The following is a 20,870-nucleotide window of genomic DNA, read 5'->3' on the forward strand; positions in this document are numbered from 1 at the left end:
TATGCAGAATTAGACACACAAATAAATGCTGTGCTGACCACATGAAGTATGCAGGATGTTCCTGTAACATAAAATTATAGGGTGTTAAATCAACACTCTTATTGTTAAATACAGAGCTGAAGCAAGAGTCTTTTCTTTTTTGCATCAGTGAGATTAGGCTAAATTGTAGAGGGCAACTGAAATAAAAAAAACTGCAGGAGTAGCAGAGTTTAGTCATCAATAGCTATATTTTACAGTAGTGTCTTTGCACAGTTTAAAATCACAACAGCATTCCTGAACAACTGGATACTGGTTTCTGTTTGAGCATTGTACGACCTTGACAAATACCGCCTGCAGTGGACGAGAACGTGTGACCTTCCTATTATTTATACAAAACGATGCAAACACACCATAATGTATGTTTAAATGGATCAACGAAGAAAAATATTGGTTCCATTAACCTAGCATTCTAAAAAAAAAAAAGCGCCAGTGCACAAATTAGATGATTTTCCAGCCAATACATTAAAGAACGTTATGCAGCCACAAACAGAACGCGCTGCATATCTGTAACAGTCAGCTGACTTGCATTACCCGGTGACACAGGAAAGGGAATGTCTTGCCATCATATTTACACATAGCAGTGAACCAATGAGGAGACATGTTTCTCCTACGCCCTCTCTAAGACCTTGCTTTGACAAAATTAACTTCCGTTGAACCTGTGCTTTTTCACTGTGGTGTCCTCCAAGTCTTCGGTTGACAGCAGTTGAAACGATGGCGGCGGCTGTTGGATTTAGGGCTTCCTATCACCGGGCTTTGAACCGGGTAGAGCTGATGTTACCGCCCAAGCTGAGACCGTTCTACAATCACCCGGCAGGTATAAAACATGATGTGAGATTGTTTCACTTGAGTGTCTGTGTCTACTGTATGTTTGCCCTTTAATTCAAGATTTCGGTGTTACCTTTTGCACACACGATGGAACTTTTTTAGAACTAAACAGGTGCTATATCCTAAATATGGGAAGTTATCCAATTGGTCTTCCTCATTAGTTCTTTTCCCCCAGACAACTATTCCCCCTATTTTTCCTTGTAAATATACCGCCTTCATAAACCATTTTCTTCGCTCAGATTAGTTAGTGATGGCAAATGCACTATTATGCCCTATTCCTTTTCTTTTCTTTTCTTTTTTTTTTTCCTTTGGAGAGAAGGCTTGGTTGAAGGTCATTTTATGTTAAGTTGATATTATGTACGTATACTATTTTAAAATAAACCCTCTTAGCCATATAACAACATATTGCTAGCTTTTCCCAAAGAATAATCTGAAACATAAATTTAGGCTACTTACTCATTCTAAATGGCACTAATGCAGCATGCAGATTTATTGAAATCTTATTTTGCTAGATACAAAAGAGTGAACTGTGTTTTATTGGAAAATCATGCCATAGAGTGGTTTTGTAAACAGCATAATAATCGAACTGACCAAAGGTGTATTGCTTTATAAATGTTACCATGGCCCTGTGTTTATTTTTTCCTAATACATGCCTTTACTGTCAAGTATATATTTTTTTACATTATTTGATATTTTTAAGTTAAGATGTTAGGTTTGAGGTTATGAGGATATCTTGGGGGTTAAGGGGGTTGTGTAAGTGTTTTATGATAGCATATTTTGAAATGTGAGTTATGTATCGCTTTACTTCTTCCCATACACTTATTTTTGTAATATATGCTTAGTATGCTGCTATGCAGTCGTCTGTGAATTGTTTATACATGTGGATTAATTGCATAATATGATTTACTACAAGCGTGGTATCACTACAGCTCACTAGTGGTTATGATACCTGGAGTTATCCTGGAGGTTTGTAAACATTGCAGTTTTATTGAAAAAATAAAAAAATACTGCATTGTTTTACATTGTTGGGTTAAACCTACAGATCCGGAAACCTAGATCACTTCTTTAGCAGCCCAGTCATATGATCGCAGGACTTAGATGGTTGGATTGGCTTCAGGGGGCCTGGGTTGTCAGACAAGTCCCCTGATTGTGATGGACAGCTAAGGTAAGTATAAGGTAAGGGAGGAACTGATCATTGGGGCGTGCTACGCCATCTTAATGGAGTTAAAGCCCTCCTTTTGTAGGACGGCATAGCATGCTCTAACGTTGGGATGTGTTTAAAAAGGGATTTCAAGACAAGGTAAATGAGGGAAACTGGCCTTCATTTCTGATAGCACTGTGGACCCATAATGTAAGCTTAGCTGCCCAGTACCCACCATCTTCTTTAAAATGTTCAGTACTGAGACCCAAGATGGTCATTCTGTGGCTAACTGAAACGCCATGAAGTCCCACACTGAAGGCTGGGGCTGGGACTCTGAGTACTTTGCTGATTCTGTAATGGTTGTTACTTTTATTAACTGTCAGCTACTTCTTAGCTCCACATTACTCCTACAGATTAATCATATTGTCATTTGCAGAGGTAATAAGGAGTCTATCAATAACCTCTCCTGTGTACATTATGATCTAATAAGTGAATTGGGAGAAGCTGTCATGTTGCTACTGCTGCTATGAAACACTATTACAGTAGATGGCTAAAGTTGTCATAGCAAGAGCAATACTTAAGATGAGATCAGATAATGGAAAGATAGACTCACAGAGGGCTAGAGAGTTAGTTAGAGCTGGAACATTATACAGAGACATTGTACTGAGTGGATCTCAATGTACAGTAGCTCTGTGTCATATAGACTAGTTCCCATGGTTGTGTAGGATAGTTATTGGTTATTGGCATCTCCTTTTTGTGCCCAGCTCTGTGTTTTTGTTTCTCTGCATTTTACTCAGCTGTGTCTGTTGTATGGTTCTCTGTAGTCTACTCGGCTCCATGTATTTCATGGGTATCTTTGTGTTGTGCCCAGCTCTTTGTATTATATGGGTATCTCAGATCGTGTTCTCTGAGACGTTGAAACTGTTCAATCAAATGCTTCTGGTCAAAACTAATTCTGGTCCCGAACTGGCCTGAATTTGGTCCAGGTTTAAACACCACTGAGCGACTGAAAGCTGGACTGAATGCTTAAAATCTGGGCCTAGATACAAAAATTTAAAAAAAAATTAAAGGAGAGCTATTTTCACACTGACAGTGCTTGCAGCCAGAAGGCAAATAGTTAGATAACCCTTGGTGGGTCAAGGGTTTATTATGTGACTGCTCACCAGCGCTTGCTAGCTACTAGCTGCCACATTAAAGGGGAAAAAATAATAATAAAAAAAACTCTATGCGGGGCCAAATAAGACATACTACTGTAAAGGAGAGGTAAAATCTTCCATCTCCCTATGCCATGTAGGCATTTCTACTCTTAATGGCACCAATAGGCATTTAATTTGTTAATTTTTTTAAACTTGCCAACTGCCAATTAACCCTTTGGATTCCCAGACGGCAAATAGTACTTAAAAATCGTTTGCTTGCATTAAAACTGGTGAACAATAACTTACATTGTGCATGTGCATGCTGCCAGATACATTCAATTCCTATTTTGTAAAAATCTGTGCTTTGTGAAACGTAAGAATCCTACACTTTGTGATGCACTGATTTTAATCCGTACACCGAATGCATCGTGCCAACCGAATTCTGAGCTGATTTGGCTTCAGTAAATATGAGAATTACCATTGTGGTCTAAATTCTGTCATTTTCACTGAATTTTGTCTGGGTGATGGTCTTTAGTGAATATCCTTGCAAATTTTCTGAGTTAATTGATGGGACCTTTTTCGGTTTTTATATTTTCTTTCATAATTTACATTTACATCAAATTTTACTTTTTGCAGATGATTAATATTATTGCATAGCCTCTTCAATTGAACGCTACAACTTTAAGGCCCAATTCCCAAACCATCTCTGCAACAAGCCTCTTTAATTCTACTCTGCTCAGCCCACCAACCCTGGTTCCTGCTAACTATATAGCATGCTCTACTGTTTGGAATCACAGTGAATCACCTTCCCATAACATGTTATCAATTACTGCAATTATATGTTTAAAGGACCACTATAGTGCCAGGAAAACAAACTCGTTTTCCTGGCACTATGTAGTCCTTAGGTCTCCCCCCTTCCGCTGGGCTGAAGGGGGTTAAAACCCCTTCAGCCACTTACCTTTCTTACTTAAGTGGCAAGAGCCGCATACGCATTCAAACCGCCCATAGGAAAACATTACTCAATTCTTTCCTATGGACGTCAGTGTCTTCTCACTGTGATTTTCACAGTGAGAATCGCGGAAAGCGGCCTCTAGTGGCTGTCCGAAAGACAGCCACTAGAGGCTGGGTTAACCCTCAGTGTAAACATAGCAGTTTCTCTGAAACTGCTATGTTTTCAGCTGCAGGGTTAAAACTAGAGGGACCTGGCACCCAGATCACTTCATTGAGCTGAAGTGGTCTTAGTGCCTATAGTGGTACTTTAATTCTCTCTGCCATCACCTTCATTCCTCTGCTACCGCTTGTCTCATCTCCTAATTTTAACCTTTAGATTGTAAGCTCGTGGGCAGGGTGCTCTACCTTTTTGTATTGGTCTATTAACACTGTTTCCCATTTTCCCAATTGTACAGCGATACATAATATATTGGTGCTTTATAAATGCCAGTCATAAATTAAAAAAAAAAAAAAAGTGAATTTTGTTGACCTTATGTTTATTTTTCTTCCAGGACCCAAAACAGTATTTTTCTGGGCACCTATAATGAAATGGGTAAGCTGATTTGTTTTTGATATGTTATATATTTTTTTCATCATTTGTATATTTTCAAATGTGTACATCTCACTGCTTTTGAATTTCACAGGGCACACCATGCTTGGCAGGTAGTAAACAACAAATAGTAAAAATATATTTATGCCAATGTCCAGTGTAACGGAGCTTCCTGTACCCCGGTTGGGTACCTCCGCCAACAGATGCTCCTAGTGGAGGACTCCAAGCACTCCACCAGACTCCATCAGCACCGCAGTCCCCACATCTAGCGTTACAGCTTGGCTGGGAACTTGCCGTCCTCTACCCACCCTGGCCCTACGACAAGGCTCCAGGTTCCAGTGGGTGAACCTCTCCTCCAAGAGAGAGAGTAGCAGGAATAAGCTCTTAGTGATTATATCTCTGGGGAGTATAGTGATATAGCAATCCCCAGGGTAGATGCAGCCTTTTTCCCCACACATGAGACGAGACTCTATGTTGAGGGTAAAACAGGAACTCAGCTTTAATGGGGCACACTGGCCTTTTATACAAGTTTCCCAACAAGGTTGACACCCAGGTGGACCTTGTTGGGCACAGGACACAAAGTATACAAGCCAATCAAAACAATGTAACAATGAACGACACTCCTACATACAGTAAACAATCCCTCCCCTCTGCCTGTGATATAATTAAGGCATACAATGCATTAACTTAATTATCCACAGGCAGAAAAAAAACACACATTTTAAATAGTTCAAGAAGTACCCCAAAACACAACACAACCTCTGATATCCCCAATCTGGGTGAACAACATATCCAAAAATTGCCCAGATTGGTTCAGGGGTTCAGGAATTTCCTGGAAGTCTTATTTTTGCCCCACCATGCACATGGTCCCATGCCCAAAACAGTTCCATACACTCGACGACAAAACACTGCTGGACAATTTAAGATGGCCGCCGCCACATGTTTGAATCTGTTGCATTTAAAAGTCCAAGGGACTGAGAGGGTAGTGGATGCATGGAATAGCCTTCCAGCTGAAGTGGTAGAGGTTAACACAGTAAAGGAGTTTAAGCATGCTTGGGATAGGCATAAGGCTATCCTAACTATAAGATAAGGCCAGGAACTAATGAAAGTTTTTAGAAAATTGGGCAGACTAGATGGGCTGAATGGTTCTTATCTGCCGTCACATTCTATGTTTCTAAGGGACAGAAACAGTACTTTTGAACATGGGTTATCACAGGGCCCATAATCCCAGGGTAGGAGGCTGGCAAACAGGCCTCTCCAAAAACCAGTGACGAAGTTGCTTTTGTCACATCCAGTATGAGCAGATTCAAAACAATGGGGGGGGGTTAAGGAGCGTGCTAGTAGGTTCGCCTGGCGCTGGATATCAGGTAAGTTTTTAAAACCTTTTTAATAGGGTTTGCGGGGTTGGAGACCCACTATTATTGCCATTTTAGTCATTGTAATCTAAGATTAAAATTGTTTAAGGATTGGAGTAACCCTTTAATCTATTACGTTCATGGTCATTTTGATGCTCAATCTCCAGTATTAGACAAAACATTTTTTCATTTTTTTTAACTTTGTTTTCTAATAACATAATTAATTGGTAATTTCAGGGGTTGGTGATTGCAGGGTTAGCTGACATGACAAGACCAGCAGAAAAACTGAGTACAGCTCAGTCTGCAGTACTAATGGCCACTGGTAAGTTCTGTGTTTTGCATTTTGAAATAACAGTCCATGTACAGTTAGAAAAATAAATGTAATAATATAATCCTTCATAATAATGTACAATATGGTAGTGTTCCATACATGCAAAAGACTATATTGTAAATACTGATTATTATTGTTATGATTTGTGATGTAAAAAAAAAAATGTATATACACTGATCATCCACAACATTAAAACCACTTGCCTAATATCATTTAGGCCTCCATTGTGCCGCCAAAACCTTTCTGATGTGTCAAGGCCTATGAACGTGTCTTGTGGTACCTGGCAGCAAGATATTTAATTTGACATTTATTATCTCCTGCTATGTCAATAGCCTTTTAAACCCTACAGGAGCCTCCTGTGTGTCATAACAGTTTAATTTACAGAGCAGGAGAAAAAAAAACTTAAGTTAAAGGGACACTATAGTCACCTGAACAACAGCTTAATCTACTTGTTTTGGTGTGTATGGTATATCCCTGCTGGCTTTTTAATGTAAACATTGCCATTTCAGAAAAAAAGCTGTAATGCTCAATGTCTGCTGCCAAAATCCTGAAACCACTTTACATCAATCTTACCTGAATAACAGCTGGTTGTGTTAAGTTTCCCCTGCTGAAGATGAGTTATTTACATGTAAAAGTTGGTCTTACGGCATAATTTATGAATAAATCACACCATCTAACCTTTTGTGAGTCTTTATTTTAACCCTGTCTTCAGTCAGCATGGGTTATAATTAGTGATGTCGCGAACATAAAATTTTCGGTTTGCGAACCGCGAACGTGAATTTCCGCAAATGTTCGCGAACCGCCGTAGACTTCAATAGGCAGGTGAATTATAAACCCACAGGGACTCTTTCTGGCCACAATAGTGATTGAAGGGGGGGGAGACCTACTCTCCTTCCCCCCCCCCCCCCCTGGCCCCCATCCCTGGGCGGCGGGTGGGGGCCATAAAGATAATGAGGGGGGGGCTACTGTCCTCCCCCACCCCTGTGTGGCGGGTGGGGGCCATAAAGATAATGAGGGGGGGACCTACTGTCCACTCCCTCAGGCCCCCACCCCTGTGCGGCGGGTGGGGGCCATGATGATAATGGGGGGGTACCTACTGTCCGGCCCCCACCCCTGAGTGGCGGGTAGGGGCCATAAAGATGAGGGGGGGACCTACTGTCCTCCCCCACCCCTGGGCGGCGGGTGGGGGCCATAAAGATAATGAGGGGGGGACCTACTGTCTTCTCCGGCCCCCACCCCTGGGCGGTGGATGGGGGCCATAATGATAATGAGGGGGGGGGGCTACTGTCCTCCCCCCAAGTCCCCACCCCTGGGATGCGGGTGGGGGCCCTAAAAAAAACAAGAGGGGGACCTACTGTCCCCCCCCGGCCCCCACCCCTGAGCGGTGGGTGGGGGCCCTAAATACAAATGGGGGGGGACCCTAGTCACCCCCTCCCCCCCCCCCCCCCAAAAAAAAAATTATTTCCCTACCTACCCCCCTCACCCTAAAAATAATGGGGGGGACCTTTAACTAAATACCTGTAAAAATAAATAAAAATAAACTTACCATTCAATGTTTTCTTTCTTCTAAAATCTTCTTTTTTCAGCCCCAAAAAAGGTCAAATAAAAAACCATAATAACCGACGCAATTAAAAAAAATAAAATAAACGAGCGCAAAAAACAATAATCCATCTTCCCACATGGAGGGCTCCGCGCAGACTGAGCTCTACAGGGCGGGGGAAGGCTTGCAAAGCCTTGCCACGCCCTGCAATTAGGCTAAGAACACTCTGATTGGCTGGTTTAAGCCAATCAGAGTGCTCTTTGTCATTTTACACAGCGTGGGAAAATTCCAAAGAACTTTCCCACGCTGTGTAAAATGACACAAAGCACTGTGATTGGATGGATTTCAAGGGGGCGGACCGAACATCGCATGTGTTCGCCCGCAGCGGCGAACGCGAACATGCTATGTTCGCCGGGAACTATTCGCCGGCGAACCGTCCGGGACATCACTAGTTATAATTGGAGTAGCCAACTCAATATGTTCTGAGTAAATTTCCATTCATGGCCAATTATTTGCAATTGGATACATTTCTTAAGTAACATTTGTCATGTATACACTTCTTAGTAACTCAACATAACTTCTTCCCCCTTTTGACTCTATTTTACTTCTTTCAGGGCTTATATGGTCACGTTACTCACTTGTGATCATCCCTAAAAACTGGTCTCTATTCGCAGTGAACTTTTTTGTTGGTTGTGCAGGGGGCTCACAGCTACTTAGAATATGGAGGTATGTATGACTCATAGTTTGTGTATATTGTGGGGATATTTATGGGATAGTAATAGTAAACAGTTGAGAATTGCCCACTATTTCAATTCTCAGATCCCAAAGATCGTTATCGTGTAAGTGTATTCCATATAAATAAAATCACAATTTGTTATAAAAATAGATACAATTTATTGTGACAATTTAAATATTAACCCCTTAAGGACTGGACTTTTTTTGCGATGTTGTACATTTGCGACCAGGCATCTTTTTACACTTTTGTGGTGTTTGTGTTTAGCTGTAATTTTCCGCTCTCTCATTTACTGTTCCTATACAAATTATATATTGTTTTTTTTCAGGACAAAAGGGGCTTTCTTTACATACCATTATTTATATAATCTCATGTAATTTAATTTTTAAAAAATGAAAAAATATGATGAAAAATTGAAAAAAATACATGTTTTTTGACTTTTATGTGAAAAATCTTTTATTCATCTACAAAAGCGAATGAAAAAAACTGCTAAATAGATTCAAAATTTTGTCCTGAGTTTAAAAATACCCAGTGTTTACATGCTTTTTGCTATTTTTTTGCATGTTATAGGGCTATAAGTACAAGTAGGATATTGCGGTTTCAAAACATACATTTTTAAAATGTATCAATAGTGACATTGTAACACTATTATCTGTCATAAATCGCTGAATAACACCCCACATGTACATATTTTTTTTAAAGTAGACAACCCAGGGTATTCAATATGGGGTATGTCCAGACTTTTTTAGTAGCCACTTAGTCGCAAACACTGGCCAAAGTTAGCGTTCATATTTGTTTGTGTGTGAAAAAAGTAAAAAACTAAATTGAACGCTAATTTTGGCCAGTGTTTGTGACCAAGTGGTTACTAAAAAAGACTGGACATACCCCATTTGCAATACCTTGGGTTGTCTTCTTTCGCAAATGGTATGCCATCATGGGGGTAATTCTCATTCCTGGGCTACCATACGCTCTCAAAGGCAATGTAACCAACCTGGCCATTTTCAATGCAAAAATATTTGACCCATATATTTGACCCTGTAACTTTCAAAAACGCTATAAAACCTGTACATAGGGGGTACTGTTATACTCAGGAGACTTTGCTGAACACAAATATTAGTGTTTCAAAACTGGAAAATGTATCACAACAATTATATCATCAGTAAACGTGCTGTTTATGTGTGAAAAATGCAAAAAAAGTCACTTTCACTGACAATATCATCGCTGTGATATGTTTTACTGTTTTGAATCACTAATATTTGTGTTCAGCAAAGTCTCCCGAGTAAAACAGTACCCCCCATGTACAGGTTTTAGGGTGTCGTAGAACGTTACAGGGTAAAATACAGTGCTAGCAAATTAAATTCTCTAGACTTTCGGCCTGGGTTGGCAGGCAGGTCCCTTAAATTGCAATCAATAAAATAATTTAATTATGTAAAAATATTACATAAATACGCACGTAGAATTTAAATATATGTGCATATTTGTATATTTATATAATTATTTATGTCATTTTGTATATGGACATATGAATAGTTCGTATTCTTTTTATTTATTTATATATACATAGATATATATACAATTTCATTCTAAGTGTATTTTGATATAAATATATATATATTAATATCAAAATACAGTTAGAATAACATTTCGTATAGATATATAATTTTTTTTTAATTTTTATTATTATTTTTAATTTTTTTAATTTAATTTAAATTATTTATTATTCGTATTGTATAATAATATATATATACAATATATATATATATAGTTATTATATATATTATATATATACGTGTGTAAATTAATTATAAGTGTATTTTTATATTAATATATGTACATATTAATATAAAAATACACTTAGCATGACATTATATATATATGATATATAGACATATATTATATAGGTATAATATATGTCTATATATCATATATATACACATATATAATAATATTTTTTTTTTATTAACTATAACTTTCATTTTTTTTTATGATTTTACAGTTGCAGGGAGACTGCCTGTCAGCACAGACAGTCCCCCTGCAGGCAGAGACTAGGACACCTATTGTGACCATGTGGTCGCCCTGTTGGGCGATCACATGGCCACAGGGGTCCTAATCCGCCATGGGGAGACTGTCTGGGCTGCAGGCAGTCTCCCCACAACGGGAGCACCGCCGATCGCCGCCGGGGGAACGACGGCGATCGGGTAAGTACATTTTAAATTTAGGATGGTTCAGGACCGTCGTCGGTCGGCAACGCAAAAATGCCGATGACGGTCCTGAACCGTCTTGCGTCCTTAAGGGGTTAATAATATGTAACATGCGTGACAATAATCAATGAATATTTAGTATCATATAGTATGCAATACAACGGCAATACATTCCACTGGCTAACATAGCAATTGTCAAGACAATGATTTATGATGGGCTTCACAGAGAGAAAGTTTCCAGCGAATAGCCATAAAAACTTTAGCTGAAAGTGAGAATAACCCTTTCAATGCTGGCTAGACCTCCTAAGTAATTAAGACCTATTCTCATGTAATTTTAAATAAAATAACAATTAAACCAGTTCATTAGTCATTTCCTGGAACCATCCAATAAGAGTAATCTACTATGTTCTATAAGCAGAATTTTAACTTGCCTAAACAGATATTTTATCTTATGTTAGAGCAAATCAATACACCTGTATAAATATCACGATATGCTAACATGTGATATGTCACATTAAATACATAATTAATCTTTTCCCATCTGCAGATTGGGATGTCATAATTATATATTCTTTAGTAACTAAGATTTCTAAAGATCGAAATCTAATCGTGATTTATCCAGTCATATATCATGCTATTAGAAAAAAATTGAATTCATTTAAATTAATTAAATGAAACCAGTATAATTACCAGTTGAGTAGATATTTTCATCAGATTAGTAGGTAGCTAAGTGTCAAGGAATGTTTCATGGGTCTCTTTCTCTGCTTTTCTTTCTTAGCCTGCTTCCGACTGCCTTGCCCCCGACTGCTCACTCCTTTGCGTCCTCTGCATACCTCTCTCTTCCCTTTGTCTTAACTTTTAAAGGAAAATTCACTAGGTGATAGACCAATAGAAACACTGGGGGTGTGGTTACCTTCCAGATAACAATTTAAGTATTTGGTCTATAGAGGGCAGTCTCGTCCCACTAAACATACCTATCCAGGAAAGAGTTGACTTTTCCTGGTGGCTATTTTGACGTCAGTCATTTACCTTATCTTTATAGTTGTCTATAACTCAAGTTTTCTGTCAGTTCAAGAGTTTCTTCGAATTTTCTTTAGACTATGTGTCTGGCAAATTCGGCTATAATTTCTAATATGACAGTTTAAACTTAATTTCAACTTCTAAATTACAATGGGACGTTATACAATATCGAAAGTAAAATTAATTACTAAGTCTTATCTGGTCACTGGTGTCTGGCTTTCTTGTGTGAAGCTAACATTAAGAAGAGTATTCTGTCTCCCTTCTCTGTTAGACTCATTGCATCACTTGGTTTTGTTTATACAAAGCATTCCTTTAGCTCTGGCAAAGTGGTTAGTTTTACAGAAAGTATAGAAATTTCGTGTCTCTTTGTTAACTTGAAAATAACAAAATGGAGTCTGGTCTGTTCAGAGTGACTCAGAATATACACTTTTAATTTCTATCATAGCACAAAATGTCTGCCGATATAAATACCCTGACCATATGTGTGTAACACGTGTATGTATATAAATAAAGTATACCCTCTTTAAATTCTGTGTTTTTACATATCAGGGCATAATATCAATCATCTGTTCCTCAGCAGGTCTTAAAATCAGACGAGCAACAACACATGAAATATTATACCATGGCATAATTTATTTAACAGAAATAAAGCCAAAATGGAGAAGCCATATAGGAAAAATAAGTACTACTTATGTAGAACCACCTTTAGCGGCAATAACTTGAAGTAATCGTTTTCTTTATGACTTTATTAGTCTCTCACATCTTTGCGGATGAATTTTGGCCCACCCTTATTTACAAGTTCATTAAGATTTGCGGGCATTTGTTAATGCATAGCTCTCTTAAGGTCCCGCCACAGCATTTCAATCAGGCTGAGGTCTGGACTTTGGGCCATTGAAATAACTTGATTATTTTATTTTTCCGCCATTCTGTTGTAGATTTGCTGTTGTGCTTTGGGATCATTGTCCTGTTGCATGACCAAATTTAACTTTTTTTTTAAAATGACAACCAGTAAATGCTGTTGAAGTGTATACCTGGTTAAGTATTGCTGAGGAGGTAAAAAACAAAACAAAAAAACATAACTTACCTCTTCGGCACTATTCTTTCATCATGCCATTATTCCACATGGTGCTTTGTGTGTTTTTGCATGCTTCTAAAGTAAAGAAAAGATACACAAACATGGTCTTGGACATTCCTTAGTGCCATGCGAAATTATGGCGCTGTGGAACTCATTTTAATTAATATTACATGCTAGACATGCCATATTAATAGAAAAAATACAAAAAAGTTATCTTACCCCAACTACTAGACTCGGTAAGGCATACTTATCTTGCATCTTCACAAAAGGAAACACTCCAACAATATAAACGAATATTCGGTTTTAACATTGAGGAGTGCCCAAATTATTACTTTTATCTTTTTCTCTAGCTGTGAATCCGCTGAGAGACTATCACTGGCAACAATTTATACTCCTCTTCGCCTGAAAATGGCACATGCACAGCAGTTGGTGCAAATTGTGCCAATAAAATGCAGCAATCGCTAAATTGAATCTTTACCTTAGGGAAGCATTAGACTTCTGCATCACTGTGGAAACTTTCACTTGCACTTCAACAATCATTTAGGAGAAGTAAGGCCAGAAGCCCTCCTGGCTGTCCGCTTGACGGCTAGGTGGATGTTCTTGCGTCCATTCATAAAAGTGCAGTTTTGTCTTGAAATAGGCACTTTTAGGACTATGTACAAAGGGGCAGCATAATCACTCCTAAAGCACTTTAGCAAAACTGGAGTGCTTCAGGTTTGTGGAGCGTCTCTATTATTTAGCGATGGTAAAATCTCCAGTTCCCAATGTTGCAGAGAAGAGGTTGATTTGTATATACTTTCTGTATAACAATAATAAACATTTAAAAAAAACAAAAAAAACTTGCCACCTTTTTAATTTTAATGAATACTTAAAGAGACGCATATACAGAATACATGACAAATTACACTAGCAGAACAAATCAAGGCAAGGGAAATATAAGTTTAAAATGTATTGCCCTTTTGTAACTTTTAAATTATGTCTAAATGTTGTTGTTTTTTTTTCTTTTTTTTTTTTCCTATCCCTCCCCCCAGGTACAATCAAGAGCTAAAGGCAAATGGAATTGTGCAACAGACCTCTGAACCTTAGCCAATTTTATTTATTAATATTTAACCCTTACTGATCAGTAGTCTTTCATTCTTCAATGTCCAAATGTGACATGGTACAGAGCTGAATGCTAAATGAGAAGGAATAGGTCCTTTTTTAAGGTCCGAATAAACAGCATAACATGTAAATGGTTTTTAAGGTGTTAAAGTATTATATAAGAAGTCGTAGCTAGATCATTTGACTTTTTATCAATGTATAATGCAATAGTTTGGTTCCTACACTAATAAAGTGATCTAAATATTTCTGTGCTTAAGATGGTAAAATAATTTCTGCAATTATTTTATTGAAACATTTGTAATTAAATCAATAAAAGTTAACCAACAACTTGTACAATTATTTTGTGTTTTGCTCCTTCCCATGAGTAATTATATAGGCGAACATGTCTTTGACATACCAGAAATCGCACCGTACATTTTCCCTGCAATAATATTTTTTGGTATTTTAATAAAAAATATATACTTTTGTTTAAAATTCTTTATTTTTGGTAGTGGTTCCATGTGAATATAACAAAGCATTAAGCAAAATTAGGACCACAAATTAAATGTAAAAAGTAAAGTGGCTTCACATCAGAATGCAGGGGGGGAAACAGGATTGGTAGCATTATCATGTCACTGCATTTATAGAACCATATTTATAGAACCACTATATGACAGTCCATTAAAGTGCACAGAAAGTATGATTAAAATGTGGTCTAGCTATTAGTATCACGCTTACAAAGCTAGGTCAAAGAGAAAGAAAGTGAAGGGAGAGGTGCAACAAGACTATTTTGGGCTTGGAGGATCATTCATCCCATATTAAACAATTCCTGGAACATATGTCAGGAAACAGGAAACATGATAGTGTAAAGAATACAAATGTATTCCTGATACTATAGTGCCTGTGCACCTGTTTAGGTTTCTGACCCCACTTAAATTGCTCTGAAACTGTGAGACAAAAGAAGCATAGGCACTTCTGAGAATTGGGTAACAATATACATATAAGTAAGAGTATACACCTTTACATTTTTAGGGGACCATCACTCGGTTTAGGCCTTACTTGACGTTTCGTAGTGAGATGTTGAAATAACTGCTGCCACATGGTAAGATCCTTTTAAAGGACAAGGAATGCCCCTTGTAGCCATAAGAGCATATTCCTGTTTGAAACAAAGAGAGACACGGCGCTCATTCAAATGGCAGCAGATTCTGTTAATTGGATACCCTAAAACAATAAAAAACAGATTTGCACCAAGTATAAATTGAAATAAGTGTGTGTGTTTGATTTATTTATGTATATATATATATATATATATATATATATATATATATATATATATATATTTATTAGTGCCTCAGTGCTGAGGCACTAATCCTAGCAGCATAGGAACAGGCACTTGGCACCAGAATAATAGAAGCTGGAGTCTACCACACCAGTGCAGACTGTGCAAAGAAGCCTCTGATACAGTCCAGCACCTAATAGCCGGATGCAAGCTGTTAGCAGGAAGAGCATACACAGAGAGACACAACCAAGTTGCTGGGATTGTGTACTGAAACATTTGTACAGAATATGGATTGGAGATGCCACAAAGGGTAGTTGAGAATGACGGGGCTGAGATCCTGTGGGACTTAAAGATCCATACAGACAAGCAAGTGCTGGCCAACAACCCTGGCGTCGTGGTGGATGTGGCAATACCCAATATTTTATGATATCTCTTTATGTGACAACACTGAAGAAAGGACACTGTGCTATGTATGTGTAGTATGTATACAGGCTGTATAACCATGTAAATTTGCTGTCCCCTAAAAATAACTCAAAACACAGCCATTAATGTCTAAACCGTTGGCAACAAAAGTGAGTACACCCCTAAGTGGAAATGTCCAAATTGCGTTCAATTACCAATTTTTCCTCCCCGGTGTCATGTGACTAACAAGACCAATACCCGTTAGTCTTAGGTGTGAATGGGGAGCAGGTGTGTTAAATTTGGTGTTATCACTCTCTCATACTGTCACTGGAAGTTGAACATGGCACCTCATGGCAAAGTACTCTCTGAGGATCTGAAAAAAAGAATTGTTCTATATAAAGATGGCCTAGCCCTAGGCTATAAGAAGATTGCCAAGACCCTGAAACTGAGCTGCAGCATGGTGGGCAAGACCATTCAGCGGTTTCACAGGACAGGTTCCACTCAGAACAGGCCTCACCATGGTCGACCAAAGAAGTTGAGTGCACGTGCTAAGCGTCATATCCAGAGGTTGTCTTTGGGAAATAATGTCCCTGGGACATCGCCCTGCTGGGGAAACAATAGGCCAGGAAAAAGGGGGAGGAGAAGAGGCACATTTTCCCATGGAAGTCACTTTTTAACATGTCTTTTTTCAGGGCCCACAGTCTTTGGGCAGGAGGCTGGCAAACAGGCCCCTCCAAAAACCAGTGGCGAGGTCATTTTTGCCACATATCTCCCTACCTAAGGGGAGACTAACCAGGTACCTGACCTCCTGTCGGTCGGTACCTGAGTTAGTCAAGTAGCCCACCCACAAGTAAATGCTAGTACTTCTGGATTCTCAGTTGCTCTCCAGCTGGTAGTTGCGGTGCTCAGCCCCACAGCCAGCGTTACAGCTGGGTGTAACGGCACCCCCAGGCATAAATGGGGTTAAACCGCCGTTTAGAAGATCTTCCCCTTCCAGAGACACAGGCACAGCTACCGCAGAACCCCAAACTCACGAACAGGATACAAAGAAGCACTCCAAACTTCCGAACTGGAACCTCACGAATAGCTGCTAGCAGCGGAACAGGAAAAGCACCCAAGCAGCTTACACTCCTGGCAATTAGTCTCTAACAGCATACAGTAAATCCCCCCAAGAACGAGACAAAGCTCCGTGTTGAGGGTCAAGCAGTGAACTCCTTTATTCAGGACTACCTGCCCAGTATTAATGCAGGTCTCCCACCTGGTGGACACTCCCCTAGGGGACCAGATGGAAGACTGTGACCAAAAGGATGCAGTAGCCAATCACACAGTCAAACACTCCCACAATGACATCACAATTCCTCCTCTCTATCCTGGAGGTAATTGGGAAGTAATCCAATTATGTCCAAGGACAGAGGCAAAACTCCATGTGGCGAAACCAACCTCGCCACTGGGTCCTGGAGAAGCCTGTTTGCCCGCCTCCTACCTGCTGACTATGGCCCCTGGGTTATTTGGGGCATATTGTATTTTATTGTGCGACTGCTGGCCCTTTAAGCACAGTGAATGGTATTTTATTGTACTGCTGCTGGCCCTTTAAGAACTGTCTGGGGACATATTGAGACTTTGGGTAACAATACCCTTTAAGACTATGGCCCCTGAAAACGTATGGACTTTTATTCGGTGTGTATGGCCCTTTAAGAACCATCTGGGGACATCTTGTAACTTTGGTGAACAATGCCCCTTTAAGACTATGTCCCCAGACCTGTAAAATAACTTGTTCCTGGCTTTCTCCCTCTTGGTTCAGTAAATAGGGCTTACTGAACCAAGTACCACACAGGCGGACCACCCAGAAGTTAAAGTGTTCAGGCAATTTACCTCCCAGGCTGTGAGGTTACTGCAGGTTAATTGCCAACCGCTGGGTGGCCGCAGTTCATGCAAACGAACACGTGGCGGCGGCCATCTTTGTTCAGTCGAACGCGGTCAGCGGTGTATGCTAAAGATTCTGTGGAACTGAAATCGGCTACACCTTTTACCGAACACCGCTGACCCTTACCTTCTCCTACACTTCGTTTTTCAGCTCCAGAGACTAAGTCCCGTTCGAAATGAAATTGACCGACCGCACAGCCCAAATCTATGGAACTGTTTTGGGCAGGAAATTGTGCTTGCGGTCGGTCATAAAGCTAACTTTTGATCCACTGGAGGGATTTGAACGATTTTTGAGAGTGTTACTAATTGAAGTCTGTTGATTAAGAAAATGTATGTTTTATGTTTGTGACACGAATATTGTAGAAGTTATAGATATTGTGTAAAAGTTATGTTTTAAACTGTATAATAAGTGGATTACCTCTCAGGCTAAGGGGAGGGAATCTGTGGGTTGCAACCGAATTGCTATTGGTTATTTTATGCCTCCCCCTGGGTGTAAAGCCAGGCTGGATGTGCCAGTCCTGAGTTCCTGCTTAACACTCAAAGTGAAGTGTCGTCTCATTATTGGGGGAGGATTTATTGTATGCTGTTCCAGTTTGACTGCTAGGAGTGGGAACCTATTTGCATGGTTTGTCCTATTCGGCTGTATACAGCATTCATATGCTTGAGAGGATTTATATGCTTCTCTGATACGGTGATTGTGGTGTCTGCCAGAGTGCTTGGAGTCCTCAGGAAACGCTAGGAGCATCCTTTAACGGAGGTACCCAGTCGGGGTGCCAGGCGTTCCGTTACACTCCATTAAGCACATGGCAGTAAAAAGACAGTAAAATACAATAAAATACACAAGGTTACATTTATTACATAAAATACAGACATGCAACATATCCCCAGATAGCTTAGATCTGAGCGCACCTTATTACTGAATGGTGCTCAGACCACACACATACAGTTCAATTGCCATGGAGCCAAAGTCTCTTATTATACGAATAGGCTCCATGGCATAGCTATCTGGGTTAAATGAGTTCATTCAGTAAATTGTGAATGAACCGGCCGCGTGTGAACTGCAGACTGCTGCCATCCAGTGTTCAGTATGCGTAGTCGCGGCCACCCGGTATATTCAATTAAGCTGCGGTTGTAACGGATCGCCTGGCACCCTGACTGGGTACCTCCGTTGAAGGATGCTCCTAGCGCTTCCTGAGGACTCCAAGCACTCTGGCAGACACCACAATCACCGTATCAGAGAAGCATATGAATCCTCTCAAGCCTCTGAATGCTGTAGACAGTTGAATAGGAACCATACGAATAGGTTTGCACTCCTAGCAGTCAAACTGGAACAGCATACAATAAATCCTCCCCCAATAATGAGACGACACTTCATTTTGAGGGTTAAACAGGAACTGACTGTACTAGCACATACAGTCTCTTTTATTCCCAATCCACAAACATAGTACAGCCCACAGGGTTGGACAAAACAACCAATCAATCGGTACAATACACACAGACACTCCCACACAAAATCCTCCCCTCTGCCTGTAATAGGATTACTGAACACAATGGGTAATCTCATTATCACAGGCAGAGGAATACAGTTTTCTAAAAAATATCACAGGGACCCCAAAACATGCAATAACCCCATATAAAGTATATCCTCAGAACCAGGGGATCTGGGTGAACCACATATCCAAAATTCACCCAGATCCATTCAGTAGCTTGGAAGATACAGTTTAATGCAGATTCCGCAGAACATATACAGATTATATAAAAAATAATTACTGTATAATGTGTCCCCTGTTGTATAGTTTAAAACTACTGCACAATGTCTTTGTGTGCCAAATACCGGCCAGATGGCACCATGTAGAAAAGTCACAACATTGTCTGTGAGTTAAAATGGCCGCCATCCATTGTTCTCACCATGTGCTTCATCCATTGTTCTCACCATGTGCCTCTGATACATGAAATGGTGGTCACCCAGTAACTCCACAGTATGTCCCCAGATGGTTCTTAAAGGGCCAGTAAGGTCATACATAATCCATTATGCCCAAATATTGTACTTGAAGGGCCATATCTCCCAGGGACCATAATCACAGGGCAGGAGGCGAGCAAGCAGTCCCCTCCAAGAAACTTGGGCAGACTCTGGTGCAGGGTCCAGTCCGCTACAGCGGTTATCCGCAGCTACTGGGTGGTCAATTGGCATTGCTCGCCGGCTTCTGGGCGGCTAATTAACAGCGCCTGCCAGCTAACCGCGGCTCCTGGGAGGCCAATAGATGGCTGTTTGTTCGGTAGATAGAATCTACCTAACACCCTGGCAGAAATACATGAATAGACCTTTCTGCATAGGAAAATAAAGTATTTAAATGCTGGTGCATAGTCAAAAGGCAGCAGGCAGGCAACCAGGCTCCTTCAATGCACAGTGGCGAGATTTGTCTCGTCACACTGTGTAATTGTGAGGGATGCCAGTTCCAGGATCAAGGACAAGGGGAGGGCAGAGGCCAACTGCACTCTGCCCTGTTGCCAGCGCTTCTGCTGAGGTGGCATGCGGGTATTCAGGCCCGGGACAAAGGAAAATGGTGGGACAGAGGCCTCTTCTGCTGGGATTAGGTCAGCGAATACTACCCGCAGGACCTGGTTGGGGATCTGCTGTGGAGAGGAGGGTGTCACGAACGCACCCTACTCCAAGAGTGTGCGTGACGTAGTTGTGGTGGTGAAAGGGTTAAAGTACACTATTTGTCTGCACTAGACCGGAAATAATGACAAAATCCCCCTTTTAACACCACCCACACTTAAACATAATAATATAACTATTACTATCTTAACGCTGCCACCACCAAGACAATTTATAAATGGAGTGCCTTGGTCCCCCAGGTAAATCAACAATAAAACCCACCAAATATTACTTAGCACAATATCTATGTAATTACAAAAATACTAACTAGTCTCTTCAGGTAACATGATTCTTAGCCAGACAAAGGTAGAACTTAATAAATGAATGTTTATTATGAGCAAAAATAGTCACAGTGCATATAACAATATATAATAAACAAATTATTTACACCAACAGCATTTAAAAACAAAAAGGATAAAATAATACTCACTTAGGTTTTCAAAGTACAACTTCTGTCCAGGGGGTCTCTGGCAAGGAAGGATGATGGTGACTCACTCAAAATTAGATCTTGGCCCCAAGCAAGTACACACAACCCTTCAGAATCACAGGAGATATATGTGGCTTATCACACCTCACCCAGGGGTGGAGCCA

The 20,870-nt window shown here is 40.0% G+C and overlaps 1 protein-coding gene across 1 annotated transcript; it reads left to right on the forward strand.

Annotated features, from left to right (window-relative positions):
* Positions 1-643: 643 nt before the first annotated feature.
* MPC2 (mitochondrial pyruvate carrier 2) lies at positions 644-14,282 on the forward strand. The gene is made up of 5 exons (XM_063453158.1): positions 644-853; positions 4,644-4,684; positions 6,274-6,358; positions 8,522-8,633; positions 13,968-14,282. The coding sequence occupies exons 1-5, from the start codon at positions 751-753 to the stop codon at positions 14,020-14,022; spliced, it is 396 nt and encodes a 131-aa protein (XP_063309228.1). The 5' UTR covers positions 644-750; the 3' UTR covers positions 14,023-14,282.
* Positions 14,283-20,870: the final 6,588 nt, after the last annotated feature.

Source organism: Pelobates fuscus, chromosome 1 (genome assembly GCF_036172605.1).
Source record: "Pelobates fuscus isolate aPelFus1 chromosome 1, aPelFus1.pri, whole genome shotgun sequence".
NCBI classification, from domain to species: Eukaryota; Metazoa; Chordata; class Amphibia; order Anura; family Pelobatidae; genus Pelobates; species Pelobates fuscus.

What these genes read in the sequence shown, in the direction of transcription:
- MPC2 (XM_063453158.1), top strand. Translation starts at nt 751, where the DNA reads ATGGCGGCGGCTGTTGGATTTAGGGCTTCCTATCACCGGGCTTTGAAC. An exon ending in GTTCTACAATCACCCGGCAG is followed by an intron (nt 854 to 4,643) that starts GTATAAAACATG and finishes TTTTTCTTCCAG; the next exon opens with GACCCAAAACAGTATTTTTC. An exon ending in CAGCTACTTAGAATATGGAG is followed by an intron (nt 8,634 to 13,967) that starts GTATGTATGACT and finishes CCCTCCCCCCAG; the next exon opens with GTACAATCAAGAGCTAAAGG.